The 18418-nt window shown below is 44.8% G+C and overlaps 1 protein-coding gene across 1 annotated transcript in view; it reads right to left on the bottom strand.

Annotated features, from left to right (window-relative positions):
* The window catches only part of LOC116942275 (complement C3-like), a 329249-nt gene that overhangs the window by 190234 nt on the left and 120597 nt on the right, over positions 1 to 18418 (bottom strand). Inside the window, exons 15-17 of the mRNA XM_076066949.1 lie at positions 15596 to 15725; positions 2740 to 2808; positions 2025 to 2222 (exon numbers count right to left, since the gene is read on the bottom strand). Of these exons, the coding sequence (XP_075923064.1) occupies positions 2025 to 2222; positions 2740 to 2808; positions 15596 to 15725 (397 nt within the window). The remainder of the gene's footprint in view (positions 1 to 2024; positions 2223 to 2739; positions 2809 to 15595; positions 15726 to 18418) is intronic.

Raw genomic sequence — 18418 nt, 5'->3', positions numbered from 1 at the left:
GTGTGACGAGCTCCAGCGCAGCCAGGCTGAACCCTCTATGGAGACGACCCACAGCCTCACCCATCTACAGCTCTCAGCGCAGCAGAGTGGAAGTAAGCGTAAGTAAGAGAGAGGTGAGTGTGAACGATTTAATCGATGGTAGAGAGCGGAGCAATAGGCAGGATAAATTGAGCCTAGGATTCCCGAAGGATAGGCTAGGAGGGCCTGCTGACTCACACAATTACGCGTAGTTTAACGGGTTACTCACGATTAATAAAATAATGAGTAGGGGGATAAACTGTGTCGTGTGGTCTTTGGGAGCGTGAAGAGGAGGGTAGAGCGTGCTTGGTGTTCGCGTACCTGTACGATTGTTTACAGTAGTGTTTAGCGCCCGCGTGCCTATGCAACTATTTTCGGTGGTGTTCAGCGTGCGCGTGCCTACGCGACTATTTTCGGTGGTGTTCAGTGCTCGCGTACCTGTGTGATTGCTTACAGTAGTGCTTAGCGCTCGTGTGCCTGTGTGACTGTGTTGCGGTCGCGCGCCTGCGCGATTGTCTAATAGCGAGGTAGCGAGCTAAGCGCCTGGCGTGCGTGTATTTGCGCGGCCTCCCACCCCTGCCCCCCACTACCTCGCGTGTGATTGGTGCACGGGGCTCAGCAGGTAGCAGCGTCGTGTTTGTTATTGCCTGAGCGCGTGAAGCGTGTGTGTGAGGGAATCACGTGTCGGCGCGCCGCACCTGTTTGTTCACGTACGGGACGGGGTTTTACTTTGCGAGCGTGCTCACCGCGGCACGCCGCCACTGAACAGCGTAGCGCGTCGTAAGCGTAGAGCAGGTGGCCTCACTGATTGAAACATGCTTACGCGGTCAACAACACAGTCAGGGGCACAGGGGGGCGAGGGATTGGGGGTCGGTAGCCTGGACCCGACAGAGCAGCCGGGGGGTAGTGGTATGAATAGAACGCAGGAGTCGGGGAGCAACGGCCCCGACACTGCGGTGATGGCGGGGGACGGTAGCCCCCACATAACTGTTATGGTCAAATTCATGAAACAAACAGAGTAAATTCCACTTGAGCAGGGAAATAAAGTTGAAATGAACATCTATATGTTGAAAATATTCCAATCCCATGCCTGTAACTACTACTATTTTTATTTTATTTTATCGTATAAGGTCTAGATAGCTTATTTTCAGGGGCGACCTGGCCACAAATTATAGTTCAACGAAGTAGAAATGTATCAAGCCAAATAATATTAACTCAGAAGGGTCCTGCCAAGTTTTCGCAGTTGGGGGCAATGTTGCTGCTGTGTGTAAACCCAAATAAGTAATCCGTAAGTAATTTTTCAGCAGTGAAATATTTTGGCTAATAGCAGTTATAATGTATGTGTTTTACGTTTTATGTGCAAATTGGAAAACCAAGAGAAACCCATGCAGACTAGGGTGAGACCATATAAACCACATACACTCATTTTCACTCTGCAGAAGTGAGAGAAGATAAACTCCACGCACTCACTTTCACTCCACAGAACAACATGAAAAAATAGAAACTCCACACTCACTTTAACTCTGTAGAACAGGGTGAGAACATACAAACTCCACCCTCACTTTCACTCAGCAGAACAGGGAAAATATAAACAAACTACACATAATGACACAATCACTGCAAAACCAATGCCATTTTCTGTGTTCTAGGTTTACATGAGTCACCCCATAATGCAGATATCAAATAATTGAAAGTTTATACAAAAAAATAAGATTCAAGATCATAATTGATAAATGCTAAGAGAACAAGTTCCTACTTCACTGCATTTGATTGAATTCACGGCAAAGCACTCACGGTGACTGATGATGCAGCACCCACTGCACCCACCGACTCAGTACAGCCACTCCCTCACCAGTGGTCAGTCGCCTCCTTATCACTATTCTATCGCTACTACCATGGTTGATGTTCCCATGAACTTCACCTATTTATTCATCTGCCCATGTTGAAGGCTTGGTCTACCAGAATGACCGTTTTGTCCGGTGTGCTTTGGCATGTGTGAATCTTACTCCGCCTCAAAATGCCCTGGACACCGATGCTTTCGGATTTCCTGTACTCTTCTGCTTTCTTGCAACACTGAAGAAAGGCATCAACACATTCCTTTGGGCCTGTGATACGCTTCAGACGTTCTTCACATCCCTGGCCAGTGGGGCTCATCTTCAAACCATCCACGCAGCATTTGCGAAATTCTTGAGTGTATTTTTCCGCTAGAAAAATATAAAGTAACAATTACAAGCATGCAACGAAGTTTTTAGGTTTTAGGCGCAGCCCTGCAATTGCATACTGAGGTTTCCTGATGAAAAATCCTCCACTTGACGGAACTCTAGAAATACTCTCAAGAGGACATGTTGGCCGACTTTTCCACGCTGACCAGCGTTTTTAAATATCACCACACATTGATATATTACTTGTGAACATTTGTAAAGTATTTTGTAAGACTTGCACTGCTTGGCAGTATAATGTCTGGAAGCGGGCGTGGTCACATAGTGTTTGGGATCACGAAATAATATTGCTTATGATTATCCATATACATACAGAATCATATATTGAAAAGGCCACATTACACTGCACTTATGCTTTATTACTCAGTCCAACCTTACTGAGTTCCAAGACTCATTGCAGGGGGTCCAGCCACTACACTTTTTTAAATACGGAATTTCCCCCCCTCCCTTGCTGCAAAGTCATAAAAATTGTTGTCATGGTGAAATAGAATTCATCTCATACCTTCCCTCCTGATCTGCAACATTGAGAGCTGTCTTCGTTTTCTTGAGGGCACTTTTGGACACCCGATTTCTGTACAGGGAGCATTTCAATGCAAATTTAATTGTGCAGTAAAAACTTTCATTATGTAATATTGTGACATTACACATTTGTCAATTACAACCTAAATGTTTTCCCTAAAAACATTGTTAATGTTCACATTATGAAGCTATATTTCAAACCATGGCAACTGCAAAGAGCACGTATACTACATTGCCATGTCATGACACCCAACAAAACGTTAAGATCACGTAGTGTTTTGTTTCCCCATAAATTTACCCCTAAGTAGTGAGCGACTTCCGAGACACGACGTGTAGAGGGCTCCTTGTTTATTTATCACACTTAACAAGTACAATCACTGAGCGACATATATACTGGGCAACGTATAGCTGATTAATTTATACAGCCCCATCGCTGGCGTCCAACTATAAAACTGACTAATACAGCGACGACGACGACGATGGGAGCGGTACAGCGGATCGGCCATACTGCCGGACGATGAAGAAGAGATGACGACGAAGACAGCGATGGCAGCCAGGACCCAAACCCCCACGACAGCCCCGAACCTCTGGTTACGTCCCCCTTATATGCTCCTAGACACGCCCCCTTCTAGAACTCTCGAGCAGTTTCCTGGAGCTTCCCGACTGATCCCCACCTCTAACCTTTAGCCCAGTTATGCCCCCCTTAAGGTTGGCTATTATATAGCGCACCCATACCTGTAATTATCCCTCCTGGTCAACAGACGGCACCCTGTCACTACACCTGTATTACGTCAAAATAGCAAAATAAAGTGTAATAATTGTTTGAAAAATATAAGGTCCTAATGGCAGTGAATTGCCAGATCATATTTTATACACGTAGAGTCACCAATCAGTTTGGAGAATCTTCTTATTCGTAAAGCTGACGTTGGTTTATTGTAATAACTATACTTTCACATTGAGGTGGTTGAGCCAGATAATTGCGTCAGAAGTGTATTGCAGTGATGATGCCTCCTTCGTATTTCTGAATAGCACATTGAGTCAATATATGTTCCATGGTCTGTTCTGGGTGATCCCAGATGCACACAGGAGAGTTTTAAACTTTCGATTTGTATCTGCACCTTCTGTCATGTTTTGTCCGGAAGATGCAGTTTCAGGTTTGTGGCCCAGAAGCTTCATGGAAGTCAAGGGACTTTTGCAGTGAGCAGAGTAGACAATTGCTTGCTATTTCGTATCAAAGACCTGTTCAGATCTACCAGAGAAGTCCAGTCCATGAGGTCTTCTCCATCGGCTTCATTTGATCTATAGCCCCACATAATCTGGTGGCTGTTAAAATTTTAGTGGGTCCAATATGAGAGACGGTTCCTTAGAGGCATCACGTTTATTACAAACTATGGATATATAACACAAAGGGGTAACGCCCCCTTACACCCGGTACCCTAAGGAGGTAGCCCCTGAGGGCGAATGTGCCCTCACTCTGGTTATAGCACTAACCCTACACTGGTTATGTTCTGAACCCGATCCTAGCCAGGGGTTTGGGTGCTGCCCACTGGGCTCTTCTCTTCAAGTCTTCAGGGTAGCTCTTTGGGTCTTCAGGTGGACAAGGACTGCCAGACCAGTTCAGGGGTCCGGCTTTTATACTCGCTCCAGAGTCTCTCCGCTCCTGGCCACACCTTCCTTCTGGAACTCTCTAGGGGGCCCTGGAACATGACGGCATCCCCCCAGCCCCCCTCTTGGGGTCTGGGGTCCCTGGTGGCCCAAGGGCCCGACTCATCCCACCTAGCCTGTCTACCACCCCCTGTTTACACATGTCCGCTACTGCAGGTAAGGGACAATAGTGAATATACATACAGCCTATCAATGGCACTACAAAATCACCAATGTATAGACCCTCAATATAGAATTGGAGGACCGAACTGAAAGTGTGATTAGGGCTCTGGAAAAGAGGGCAATTATGGTGGCTTGAGTTGTTGTTGCTCTGGAAACCGGGCGATCGTTGATCAATGTTTGGCCACCGGGTTGATGGCATGAGCCGTGATTTCTCACTTAACAGAGTGGGCTGAGTGAAGGTTGTAATCTTCCACCTCAATGATTTTATTTAACTCCCATTAGTCTTCATGGCATATCCACACATTCACATGGTACGACTCCATTTTTAAAGGGTAGGATAAAATCAGCAGCAGGCAAGACGGGCCAATCGATTCAGCATTGCAGCACAGGTCACCAGCACAGTGGTGTGTAAGATGGCTCAGCTATTTGCATTGCTAATCAATCATTTATTGACCCACTGTAATATAAACAGGAATAGACTGAAATATTTATTATATAGATAATGTTGTTTAGCCAATTACCCTGCTACCTAGCAAAGGATATCTGTGGTGCATCAGTTACAAGAACAACACCATCAAAATGATACTTAACAGAAGAAGAGGCAACATTGGAACAATGTGTTGGAGATGCAGGTAAAATAATGTGTAATGAACAAAAGTTGACCATATCTTACCTATAAACGTCATGTTTTGTCTGTCTGGCTCCATCTGTCTGTCTCTGCACGCCTATCCATGCAACGCTCTTAACTGACAAACTGTTGGGATTACATTTCAACAAAGTGCACAGATACAACACACTAAGCCCCCCGGACGAAAACACGCTATTTGTTTTTTCCCCTCGGTCAAATGTAAACTAATAAAATCACACTTTATAACAATGTACGCTGATTGCGGCACCAAAGCATGCATCTGTGCTTGCGCGGAATCACTGCCTCAGGGTTACCCCTAGTAATGTAAACGAGCTTGCTGAGCGACAACAGGGGGGAGGTTCTCCTTCGCAAGAAAAAATGCAAAAAAGAAAAAAATTAAGCATAGTTACTGCTGCACAACCACACGCTGAGATAAATCCTGAGCAGTATGATGTCCTGCCCCCCCCCCCCCAATGTGTGCAGTTACTACTATATAGTCAGTAGATACTACTGTAGTGACATCGGGGATGTCACTGTATGGTGCCGACCCGGGAGGGCCATGGCGTGTGATGTACTTACGTCGCGGACAGCACCGGGTGGGTTGCTGTGTGAGGCCGGCTCTAGTAAAGCATGGTGTGCAATGCACCGTCATCGCGTACACCCTGTAGGTGGGTGTAGTACCAGCCCTAGCGGGGCTTGGTGAGCACTGGGATAGCACGAGCACCACGCATAGCGAGTAGCGCAGGCTCCCACAAGGGGGAGCGGGAGAGTGTCAGCCCAGGGACAGGGTTGCCCCGGGCCATAGCACTCTGGTTGACCCCGTAGAGGGTGGTGACAACGACAGCAACGACGAGACAGTAAAATGCCAGAACCAGCAACTTGGAGCTCTTGCTGTCCACTGCTTATATTCCCCTCCCTTCTCGAACCCACCAGAAGGTTCCAGGGGCTTCCCCACGAGGTCTACGGGGACCCTTGCCCCAGTTCCTCCGCGCTGCCAGCAGACACGCGTATATGCTCAGCGGCGTGTGTGCTAAGTGCCCACCTGCAGTTGCAGCTGCTGTACAACAGCTAGTGCTATGTCAATAAACTACTATAGAGTTAGTAGTTACTACTATAGAGTCGGTAGATACTACGGTAGAGTTGGTAGATACTACTGTAGAGTCGGTAGATACTACTGTAGAGTCAGAAGATACTATTATAGAGATAGTAGATACTGCCATAGTCAGTATATACTGCTATAGAGTCAATAGATACTATAGTCAGTAGATACTACTGTTGCATCAGTAGTTACTCCTGTAGAGTCATTAGACACGACTGTGGAGTCACTAGATACTCCTGTAGAGTTAGTAGTTACTACTGTAGAGTCAGTAGTTACTACTGTAGAGTCGGTAGTTACTATTGTAGAGTCGGTAGTTATTACTATAGAGTGGGTAGATACTACTGTAGTCGGTAGATACTATTATACATTTAGTAGATACTACTGTAGACTCACTCCACTCACTCACTGCACACACTCACTCACTCACTCCACTCACTACTTCAAAACCCTTCTTGGCAATCACAGAGGTCAGACGTTTCTTGTAGTTGGCCACCAGGTTTGCACACATCTCAGGAGGGATTTTGTCCCACTCCTCTTTGCAGATCTTCTCCAAGTCATTAAGATTTCGAGGCTGACGTTTGGTAACTCGAACCTTCAGCTCCCTCCACAGATTTTCTATGGGATTAAGGTCTGGAGACTGGCTAGGCCACTCCAGGACCTTAATGTGCTTCTTCTTGAGCCACTCTTTTGTTGCCTTGGCCGTGTGTTTTGGGTCATTGCCATGCTGGAATACCCATCCACGACCCAGTTTCAATACCCTGGCTGAGGGAAGGAGGTTCTCACCCAAGATTTGACGGTACATGGTCCTGTCCATCGTCCCTTTGATGCGGTGAAGTTGTCCTGTCCGCTTAGCAGAAAAAACATCCCCAAAGCATAATGTTTCCACCTCCATGTTTGACGGTGGGGATGGTGTTCTTTTGGTCATAGGCAGCATTCCTCCTCCTCCAAACACGGCGAGTTGATTTAATGCCAAAGAGCTCTATTTTGGTCTCATCTGACCACAACACGTTAACCCAGTTGTCCTCTGAATCATTCAGATGTTCATTGGCAAACTTCAGACGGGCATGTATATGTGTTTTCTTGAGCAGGGGGACCTTGTGGGCGCTGCAGGATTCCAGTCCTTCACGGGGTAGTGTGTTACCAATTGTTTTCTTGGTGACTATGGTCCCAGCTGCCTTGAGATCATTGACAAGATCCTCCCGTGTAGTTCTGGGCTGATTCCTCACCGTTCTCATGATCATTGCAACTCCACGAGGTGAGATCTTGCATAGAGACCGAGGCCGAGGGAGATTGACAGTTCTTTTGTGTTTTTTTCCATTTGCGAATAATCGCACCAACTGTTGTCACCTTCTCACCAAGCTGCTTGGCAATTGTAGCCCATTTCAGCCTTGTGTAGGTCACTCCCTTTAAGAGTGTGCTCCTAATCTCAGCTCGCTAACTGTATAAAAGACACCTGGGAGCCAGAAATCTTTCTGATTGAGAGGGGGTCAAACACTTATTTCCCTCATTAAAATGCAAATGAATTTATAACATTTTTGACATGCGTTATTCTGGATTTTTTTGTTGTTAGTCTGTCTCTCACTGTTCAAACAAACCTACCATTAAAATTTTAGACTGATCATTTCTTTGTCAGTGGGCAAATGAACAAAATCAGCAGGTGATCAAATACTTTTTTCCCTCACTGTATGGTGTAGTATTTTGATGAGGGAATTATTCTGTGCCGGATGGTGGTGGGAATCAAGTTTCAGATAGGAATCTGTTTGGGTGGCCTTCCTGTAGACAGTGTGCCAACGAGCCGTCAAGTTTCTTCTCAAACAAAACATCCAGGAATGGTAGCTTACCATTCTTCTCCACTTCCATGGTGAATTTGATGGATGGATGGATGGAATTGATGTGGTTGAGAAATTGGTTCCATGCTGGCAGGCCATGTGGCCAAATGACGAAAGTGTCATCTACATATCTCTTCCACAAGGAAGGACGTAAGGTGGATGTCTGGATGGCATCTGTTTCAAATTTCTCCATGAAAACATTCGCTATCACTGGTGATAAGGGGGAACCCATGGGGGTACCTTCATTTTGTTTGCAGAACGTAGCATTCCTGTGGTAGCAGTTACATTGGGGAAACGAAACGACATGTCTCGGACCGTGTTCGCGAACACAAGTCAGATCTGAAACATGCAGAACCAATACCTCTGCCATGACTGACCATTGTTGTAACGCTGTGGGCTCGCATGACATTGTTTTTTTCTGAGACCAAGGTACTCTGCAAACCTTCGGGCTACTATGAAAAGTTTGTTCATGAAGCCATCCAGATATATAAACATAGACATAACTTCTACTGAGAAGATGGATACAAATTGAGCAATCATTGGAAGGATGTTATTAACTGTTTTTGGTTGTTTCCATCATATCTGGCAGGTACTAGTCTATTTTTCCGAGTTAATTTCCCCCCGCATCCTTGGCTTTCCCAGCCTCCTACTTCCAGCCCCACCCACTTCCCCCCCCGGCCTCATGTCCTCTATTCTTGCTGTGGTTGTCCCACCTGATGAAGAATGCTTGTGTTGCAATAAAAACGTTGTGATTTGTTTTATTTTATTTTTAACTACGTGACTTTACCCAAAGAACCAAAGAGTATGGATTCCTACAGTCACGAAAGCTTCAAATCAAGATTGCCCAATAGCATCCTCCACAGAGGCCAATCTTGACACCGCTGGTACCAGTCATCAGCAAGTCCACTCACCTCCACATCCTCCTGTACCACATCACTCCATCTATTCTCTAGCCCAGGCCATGCCCGTTTAGCCCCCTTTATCTGGCCCGAAAAAAGATGCTTAGGTATGAGGTGACTGGGCATGCGGGCTACATAACCCAGCCAACGCAGCCTTGACTGCCGGAGTAGCTCACCGATGGGACTTTGTCCAGATCTTTTTTAAGGATTTGTGAGCTTCTTACACAATCTAACCTGGTTAAACCCAGCATGGATCGTAGGCTGGCCAGCCTAAATGTTTTTAACCGTCGAAGATGATCCAATAGGGGGGTCCACGTTTCACAAGCGTAGAAAGGGGAGGGCATGACTGTGGCCGAGAAGACCTGAAGCTTCGTGCGGAGCGACAGACCAGGTAGCTTCCACACAGTGTTACGCAACCAGTGAAAAGATAATGCCGCTCGACTGATTCGGAGTGAGACCTCTGCTGTCAATCCGGAGCCAGTCATGAGCACACTGCCCAGGCATGGGAAACTCTCCACTCTCTCCACAACTACCCATCACCAATTGGGAGTATGTAGAAATACAATAAAATAATATTTTAACATAATATTTTAATATAATTTTATTTCTACATACGTGACTTTACCGAAAAAACCAATGAGTAATTTTGTGCAGTCACGAAAGCTTTAATACTTTATTATCACACTTCTACGGGGAAGTTACCGTTGTAATTATGTGTATGATGTGCCCTTTTTGAGCTGCCGTTTTGTATTCACAAGAGTTGGTCATTTTTTGAGCTGCCGTTTTGTATTTACAAGAGGTGGTACTTTTTTGAGCTGCCGTTTTGTATGTGTAAGATGTGCGTGTTTGAGCTGCCGCTCTCGCTCTGGCCCCTCCCCCCCTCCAACCGTATTTCCTATTTAAGCTTTTGTTCATCCCTCCGCCCGCCCCCCCTCTCTCTGCCTCCCTGTCCGTCTTTCCTCCCTCCTTACCTCTTGGTGGACTTGTATATGTATTTCTACTGACCGTGTACCTCGTATTTTTTTTTCATTCTATCTATGCTGGTATGTGCAATCCAAAGGTTGAACACGAAATTTAACACTCTTCTGAAATTCGTGGTCTGCCAGGAAGTGTCTAACTGTGTTGATGGCCTGACTGGATGTGCTTCACAATGTTTTTTCAGGTTTGTTGAATTCTCGTCTCTCATCTTTTCGTTGTATTTACCTCCGTGATTTGTTCTTGACACCTGATGAAGATCGCTTGCGTTGTGATCGAAACGTCGTGATTGTTTTTTGTTTTAATATAATTTTATTGTATTTCTACATACGTGACTTTACCGAAAAAACAAATGAGTAATTTTGTGCAGTCACGAAAGCTTTAATACTTTATTATACGTAACATGGTTGACCAATAGGGAGCCATCTCTTGACTGCACCTGGACATCGATCATCCTCCCATTGCCTCTGTACCAGATGGAAATTCCTCCAGTAGAGCCAGCAAAAGGCTTCATGAACTACGTGTTCGAAATAGATGTTAAATAATGTGGGAGACAGAGGACATCCCTGCCGCACCACAAGGTGAACAGGGAATGGCTTCGACTCCCGGCCACGTAGTTTTACCCGGGCCCACTCACCATCATGAAGGTCGTTAATGATCGTGAGCAGAGTGTCAGGGACTCCGAAAGCATTAAGAACAACCCAGAGCCCAGGCCTACTGATGGTATCATAGGTCTTGACCAGGTCAATAAAGCAGAGATTTAAGTCTTATTGGAATTCCCTACATCTCTGCTATAGCAGACGGAGAGAAAATATGGCATCTGCGAAGGACCACCCTTTCCTGAAACTACATTGGGGCTTTGCAAGCCTCTCCTCAGCGTGCCTGGAAACATCCTTGCCAGGACCTTTCCCAGCACACTGAGGAGTGAGATGCCCCTGTAGATGTTACAGTCTGTGTGGTCGCCCTTCTTAAAGAGGGGGCACACCAGGGCATATTTCCAATCCTGCAGAACCCGTCCAGTGGTCCAGACTGTTATTATGATGTCATGTAGGGCAGTCTGTGCACAAACGCCACCCTCCCTTAGCATTTCGCTTGGGAGATCATCTCTGCCCGGTGCCTTTCCTGGTCTCAGACTCTGGATCGCCTTCAGTACTTCCTCAACAGATGGCACCTCAGCTAGCCACTCACAGGGGGAGACTTATTCCAATATTATAGGCACCGCAGCCTCAGCAGGGTCATCCCCACTTTGCCCGATGATGTTTTCCAGCCCGAGGGATTTACCCTCCCCCAGGACCTCACAGAAATGCTTAGCAAATCTTCAAACCTGTTCCTGGGGGTAGGAGATTGGATCACCGTTTTTTCCCCTAATTATGGTAATAGGTGTGGTGCTGAAAGTTACTTTTTTGATGGAATTCAAGAGCGATTTGTGATCATGGGCCACTGAGGCAGAATCCATCCTTGCAGCGCCTCACGGCTCTCTGAACCTCCGAGTGAAGGCTGCGGTGAGCCTCCTCATTCTCTGACGTTGGATACTGTAGACGATTAGAGTGGGCCTGTCGCTTTTTCTTAGCTAGCCTGTACACCTCTTCTGTCAGCCAGGGTCTCTGGGGAGGTCTGGACCATTTACCCAATGCAGCCATTGCAGCTGCATGAGCCACAATCCTAAATCTCGCCCATTTCCACTCGACATCAGGAGGAGTGGGGGACGATGCCAACCACAGCCGCAAGCGATGATGAAATTCTCGGTTGCAACTTTCATCAGCTAGCTGAGACCAGGCCATTATGTGTTTGAATGGGGTCCTGGATGTACCCCCCAGACCCCACCACCTGCAGCACAGATCTCAGTCAGCCCCACCACCAACACCATTGTCGCAACGCTCGGCTTCACCTATGAGTCAGCTAACCCTCTCGTCCTCCATCTCAGCACTCTCCTGAACGCTCCCAGGGGTCTCAAATGACCCTGATGATGAACCTAAAGAGGGTCTCTCAACACTGTGAGCTCCCTTCAACACCCCCACCAACATCTTCACCATCATCAGTAAAAAAAACAAGTTTCACTTATTTAATTATATGTCCTGATAAATTATAGTTCATAATATTTACATGTGTTTTTCTTTGGTTCTTTCGGTAAAGTCACGTAGAATGAGAATAAAATAATAAATTGATAAAATAAAATAACACAATAATATTCTCACGACGTTTCGGCCACAACACAAGCGGCCTTCATCAGGTGAAGGGGGGCGAGACTGTCTGGTAGGACAGCGCTGGAGTGAGAGAGCCACGTTCAGATCACGGCTTTTAAGCTGTGTGAGAGGAACAAAGAGCCTTGACACAGGAATTAGCATAAAATTTAGCATTGAAATGGCTGAATGATTAGCTTGTGACTGGTCACAGAAATAGCTATGTTAAAAGTTAAAGCATACACATCCGCAGAGGCACCCATTGTTAAAAGGAATTAGCATAGAATTTAGCATTGAAATAGCTAAGTTAAGGCATACACATCCGCAGAGGCACCCCTTGACAATGGGATTAGCATAGAATTTAGCATTGAAATGGCTGAGTGATTCGCTTGTAACTGCTACAGAAATAGCTACGTTGAAGTCAGAGCATACACATTCACCGAGGCACTTAGTACAAATCAAACAGGAGAATTTAGCATTGAAATAACTAGGCGAATTTAGCATTGAAATAACTGGGTGATTTGCTAGTGACTGGTCACAGAAATGACTACACATCTGAGCTATTCACAGTACTATATAGTGAACCAATAAAAACTAAAATATAAATTACCTTCATGTTATCAATAAACTCTATATTCTCCAATCAGCTAAGCCACCAACCATAAGTCGTTATATATCACAATGCTATATGGCGAAAAAATGGGTGGATTCTTACCCTCAAATTTCCGTACCACGGATAGCTATGGGCCCCGTTCAGACGGACGAGTTCGTCCATGGTCGGAACAGAGGAGGGGGAGAGAGACAGCTGCGAGGCCCTAGTATGCTCCATGTTGTAAACCATACCATTAACCGTGGTGTGAGAGGTATTAAGAGGCAATGCTGGCGAAAGAGCTGCGGTCTGAAGGACATCGTAAAATTACAATTAATTAAGAACAGAAATGATTTAACACATCTTTCCAGTGGTTACTAAGCCTGAATCCATCTTCTCGGTTGAAATTGTCTCTGTGCTTGTATATGTGAATGGCCTCATGAACGAATCTCTCATGGTAGCCGGTTGGTTTGCAAAGAACCTCTTTGCAAACCAACCGGCTACCATGAGAGATTCGTTCATGAGGCCATTCACATATACAAGCACAGAGACAATTTCAACCGAGAAGATGGATTCAGGCTTAGTAACCACTGGAAAGATGTGTTAAATCATTTCTGTTCTTAATTAATTGTAATTTTACGATGTCCTTCAGACCGCAGCTCTTTCGCCAGCATTGCCTCTTAATACCTCTCACACCACGGTTAATGGTATGGTTTACAACATGGAGCATACTAGGGCCTCGCAGCTGTCTCTCTCCCCCTCCTCTGTTCCGACCATGGACGAACTCGTCCGTCTGAACGGGGCCCATAGCTATCCGTGGTACGGAAATTTGAGGGTAAGAATCCACCCATTTTTTCGCCATATAGCATTGTGATATATAACGACTTATGGTTGGTGGCTTAGCTGATTGGAGAATATAGAGTTTATTGATAACATGAAGGTAATTTATATTTTAGTTTTTATTGGTTCACTATATAGTACTGTGAATAGCTCAGATGTGTAGTCATTTCTGTGACCAGTCACTAGCAAATCACCCAGTTATTTCAATGCTAAATTCGCCTAGTTATTTCAATGCTAAATTCTCCTGTTTGATTTGTACTAAGTGCCTCGGTGAATGTGTATGCTCTGACTTCAACGTAGCTATTTCTGTAGCAGTTACAAGCGAATCACTCAGCCATTTCAATGCTAAATTCTATGCTAATCCCATTGTCAAGGGGTGCCTCTGCGGATGTGTATGCCTTAACTTAGCTATTTCAATGCTAAATTCTATGCTAATTCCTTTTAACAATGGGTGCCTCTGCGGATGTGTATGCTTTAACTTTTAACATAGCTATTTCTGTGACCAGTCACAAGCTAATCATTCAGCCATTTCAATGCTAAATTTTATGCTAATTCCTGTGTCAAGGCTCTTTGTTCCTCTCACACAGCTTAAAAGCCGTGATCTGAACGTGGCTCTCTCACTCCAGCGCTGTCCTACCAGACAGTCTCGCCCCCCTTCACCTGATGAAGGCCGCTTGTGTTGTGGCCGAAACGTCGTGAGAATATTATTGTGTTATTTTATTTTATCAATTTATTATTTTATTCTCATTCTACGTGACTTTACCGAAAGAACCAAAGAAGATGAATCATTGCAGTCACGAAAGCTTTAAATCGAAATTTACATGTGTTGTGTGCATGTTTTTTTATTTTCATGTGATACGAAGTGGAAAAAATGTGGATAGAATTAGTTAAACAAAAAGGGAGCGAGTGATAATTGCAGACCCAGGAACGCAACCCTATTTTTCCCACAAGGTCTATTTATTGTCGAACCCAGCTTTGCCCAACACGGCCTTTTTCAGGAACGTAACCTCTTGGTTTGGTGAGGTTTGCTTGTGTTGCTCCAAAGACTACAATTTTTGAAGTTAAACAATTTTAAACTGTATGTTAGAACATTATTTGGATCTTTTGGTCAAGTCATGTAGATAGGTAAAATAATACATGTAAAATAAGCAAAAAACTACGACGTTTCGATCACAACACAAGCGATCGTCATCAGGAGGAAAGATGGGGAAAGCTAAATTTTGACTTAAAACTTTCGTGACTGCAGGAATTCTTATTCAATGGTTCTTTTGGTAAAGTCATGACCCCAAGAGGTTGATGACATCTTTCCAATGATTGCTGGCATATAACCATCCTCTTGGTCGAAATTGTGTCTGTAAATATGGTTGGCTTCATGAACAAATCTTGGTTGATAGCTAGTAGGCTTGCAAAGTACCATTGTCTTAGAGAAATCAATTTCGTGTGAGCCAGCTGCATTAAAATAATGATCAGACACGGCAGAAGTATTGGTCCTACCGTGTTTCAAATCTGCCTTATGCTCACAAACACAGTCCGAGACATGTCGCTTAGTTTCCCCAATGCAACTGCTGCCGCAGATACAGCTTAGTTTGTTGACACCGGGTATTGCAAGTCAGTAATCTTGCCCTTCACAGATGGGATCAGATCACGAAGTTAATGTACTGTGTTAAATCGGACCTGGATCTTGTGTTTGTTCATGATTTTGGAAATATTTGTGGTTACTCCTGCTATGTATGGCAAGGTGATGGTTTTGATTGGATCCTCAGATGTCTCCTTTCTCACGGAGCCATTTGAGGATCCAATAAAAACCTACTACGTTTCTGATCGAAACATTTTAGTTGTTTCTTTATTTTATATTTATTATATTACCTATCTACGTGACTTCACTGAAAGACCCAAATAATATTAATTCCTGCAGTCACGAAAGTTTAAATCAAGATTTATACGTGAGAATGTTTATTTTCACGAATGCCCACCAGATCGATCGGGAGTTCTGAGGCCCTTGCTGGTGATCAGAGCCAAGCCTGCATCCGAGAAGACGCCCAGAACTCCCGCGCCACCCTCCGCTGTGCAGCCTGTGTCGAAGGTCTCCATTGCCTTCCAGATCTTCACATAAAAGACAAACATCCCCAATATAGTCATTAACAGACTGTTGTGGCAAGTGATGTTAGCGAGCACCTATGAAGGCTGGTACGACATACAGTGAGGGAAAAAAAGTATTTGATCCCCTGCTGATTTTGTACGTTTGCCCACTGACAAAGAAATGATCAGTCTATAAATTTAATGGTAGGTTTATTTAAACAGTGAGAGACAGAATAACAACAAAAATCCAGAAAAACGCATGTCAAAAATGTTAGGAATTGATTTGCATTTTAATGAGGGAAATATGTATTTGACCTCCTCTCAATCAGAAAGATTTCTGGCTCCCAGGTATCTTTTATACAGGTAACGAGCTGAGATTAGGAGCACACTCTTAAAGGGAGTGCTCCTAATCTCAGCTTGTTACCTGTATAAAAGACACCTGTCCACAGAAGCAATCAATCAATCTGATTCCAAGCTCTCCACCATGACCAAGACCAAAGAGCTCTCCAAGGATGTCAGGGACAAGATTGTAGACCTACACAAGGCTGGAATGGGCAACAAGACCATTGCTAAGCAGCTTGGTGAGAAGGTGACAACAGTTGGTGCGATTATTCGCAAATGGAAGAAATACAAAAGAACTGTCAATCTCCCTCGGCCTGGGGCTCCATGCAAGATATCACCTCGTGGAGTTGCAATGATCATGAGAACGGTGAGGAATCAGCCCAGAACTACACGGGAGGATCTTGTCAATGAGCTCAAAGCAGCTGGGACCATAGTCACCAAGAAAACAATTGGTAACACACTACGCCGTGAAGAACTGAAATCCTGCAGTGCCCGCAAGGTCCCCCTGCTCAAGAAAGCACATACACATGCCCATCTGAAGTTTGCCAATGAACATCTGAATGATTCAGAGGACAACTGGGTGAAAGTGTTGTGGTCAGATGACACCAAAATGGAGCTCTTTGGCATCAACTCAACTCACCGTGTTTGGAGGAGGAGGAATGGTGCCTATGACCCCAAGAACACCATCTCCACCGTCAAACATGGAGGTGTAAACATTATGCTTTGGGGGTGTTTTTCTGCTAAGGGGACAGGACAACTTCACCGCATCAAAGGGACAATTGACGGGGCCATGTACCGTCACATCTTAAGTGAGAACCTCCTTCCCTCGGCCAGGGCATTGAAAATGGGTCGTGGATGGGTATTCCAGCATGATAATGACCCAAACACACACGGCCAAGGCAACAAAGGAGTGGCTCAAGAAGAAGCACATTAAGGTCCTGGAGTGGCCTAGCCAGTCTCCAGACCTTAATCCCATAGAAAATATATGGAGGGAGCTGAAGGTTCGAGTTGCCACACGTCAGCCTCGAAACCTTAATGACTTGGAGAAGATCTGCAAAGAGGAGTGGGACAAAATCCCTCCTGAGATGTGTGCAAACCTGGTGGCCAACTACAAGAAACGTCTGACCTCTGTGATTGCCAACAAGGGTTTTGTCACCAAGTACTAAGTCATGTTTTGCAGAGGGGTCAAATACTTATTTCCCTCATTAAAATGCAAATCAATTTATAACATTTTTGACATGCATTTTTCCGGATTTTGTTGTTGTTATACTGTCTCTTACTGTTCAAATAAACCTACCATTAAAATTATAGACTGATCATTTCTTTATCAGTGGGCAAACGTACAAAATCAGCAGGGGATCAAATACTTTTTTCCCTCACTGTACGAGGTGGTGCGTTGCCAGCACCACGCTCAGCCGACTTTGTCTCTCTAGTGGTGATGTTTTACACACCCCACCAGGTACTCATTTGGGGCTGGGTCAACCGAGGGGAGGCCCACGACTAATTCAGATAATCCTTACTGGTGTTGGCGGTCAGTACAAATCAAACTTGGGTCGCCGGGTTCGTAGCAGTGCTCTAATCACTGTGGCACCACTCCCCAAACATCCGCACCACCACAATTTTACAAATTTATTGTGATGTTTTTTTCACCCAACAAGACCTCACTGAGTCTCAAGACTCGTTTCAGGAATATCCTACAAAGGCTTTTGCAGTATAGGGATGATGTTACAATGTTAAATCCAAATTGACCAATTTGCAAGCAATTTTTCCGCATTAGAATGCTTTGTCCAATATCATTTAATTGTATGTATTTTGCTTATATGACTAATCCAAAGAACCCAGGGGAAACCCATTCAGAACAGGGACAGAACATGAAACTCCACACAGAAAAGCAACCGAGTCGTGAATTAAACCCAGAATTTTATGCTATTCAAGTGTTACCGTTAGTGTCACCCTTCCACCTAAAGTTTACCCCAATCGCTGTGATAATTATATCAAAAATACAATTTCATCATCATCATCATTAGTACATGTGTTATGTATGCCATTCTTATAGTGCAAAGCTATCATGAAAGCGCTGTTTCACATACATAATCTGCAGCAATTTCACGATCGGGGGTGATGTTGCTGTGTGTTATCCCAAATGAGTAATTTGCGTTGTAATTCTTTCAAGTGGCCTACTCATTTCAAATGTCATTTGATGTTAACATCCCCTGTAAAATGGATGACACAGTATACTTTTTATAGGTAATACACATCGCAATATTGATCAAGGCAGCCAGTTGGGTTTGAACTGCTAACTTCTGCAACACACGGCGAACACGCAAGTGCCGGGCCATGTTACCACCCCAACATACAACATTTGCTCCCACCTA

This window comes from Petromyzon marinus, chromosome 14, assembly GCF_048934315.1.
Source record: "Petromyzon marinus isolate PM22_M1 ecotype Great Lakes invasive population chromosome 14, UKy_Petmar_22M1.pri1.0, whole genome shotgun sequence".
In the NCBI taxonomy this organism is placed as follows: Eukaryota; Metazoa; Chordata; class Hyperoartia; order Petromyzontiformes; family Petromyzontidae; genus Petromyzon; species Petromyzon marinus.
This window is presented reverse-complemented; position numbering and strand designations above follow the sequence as displayed.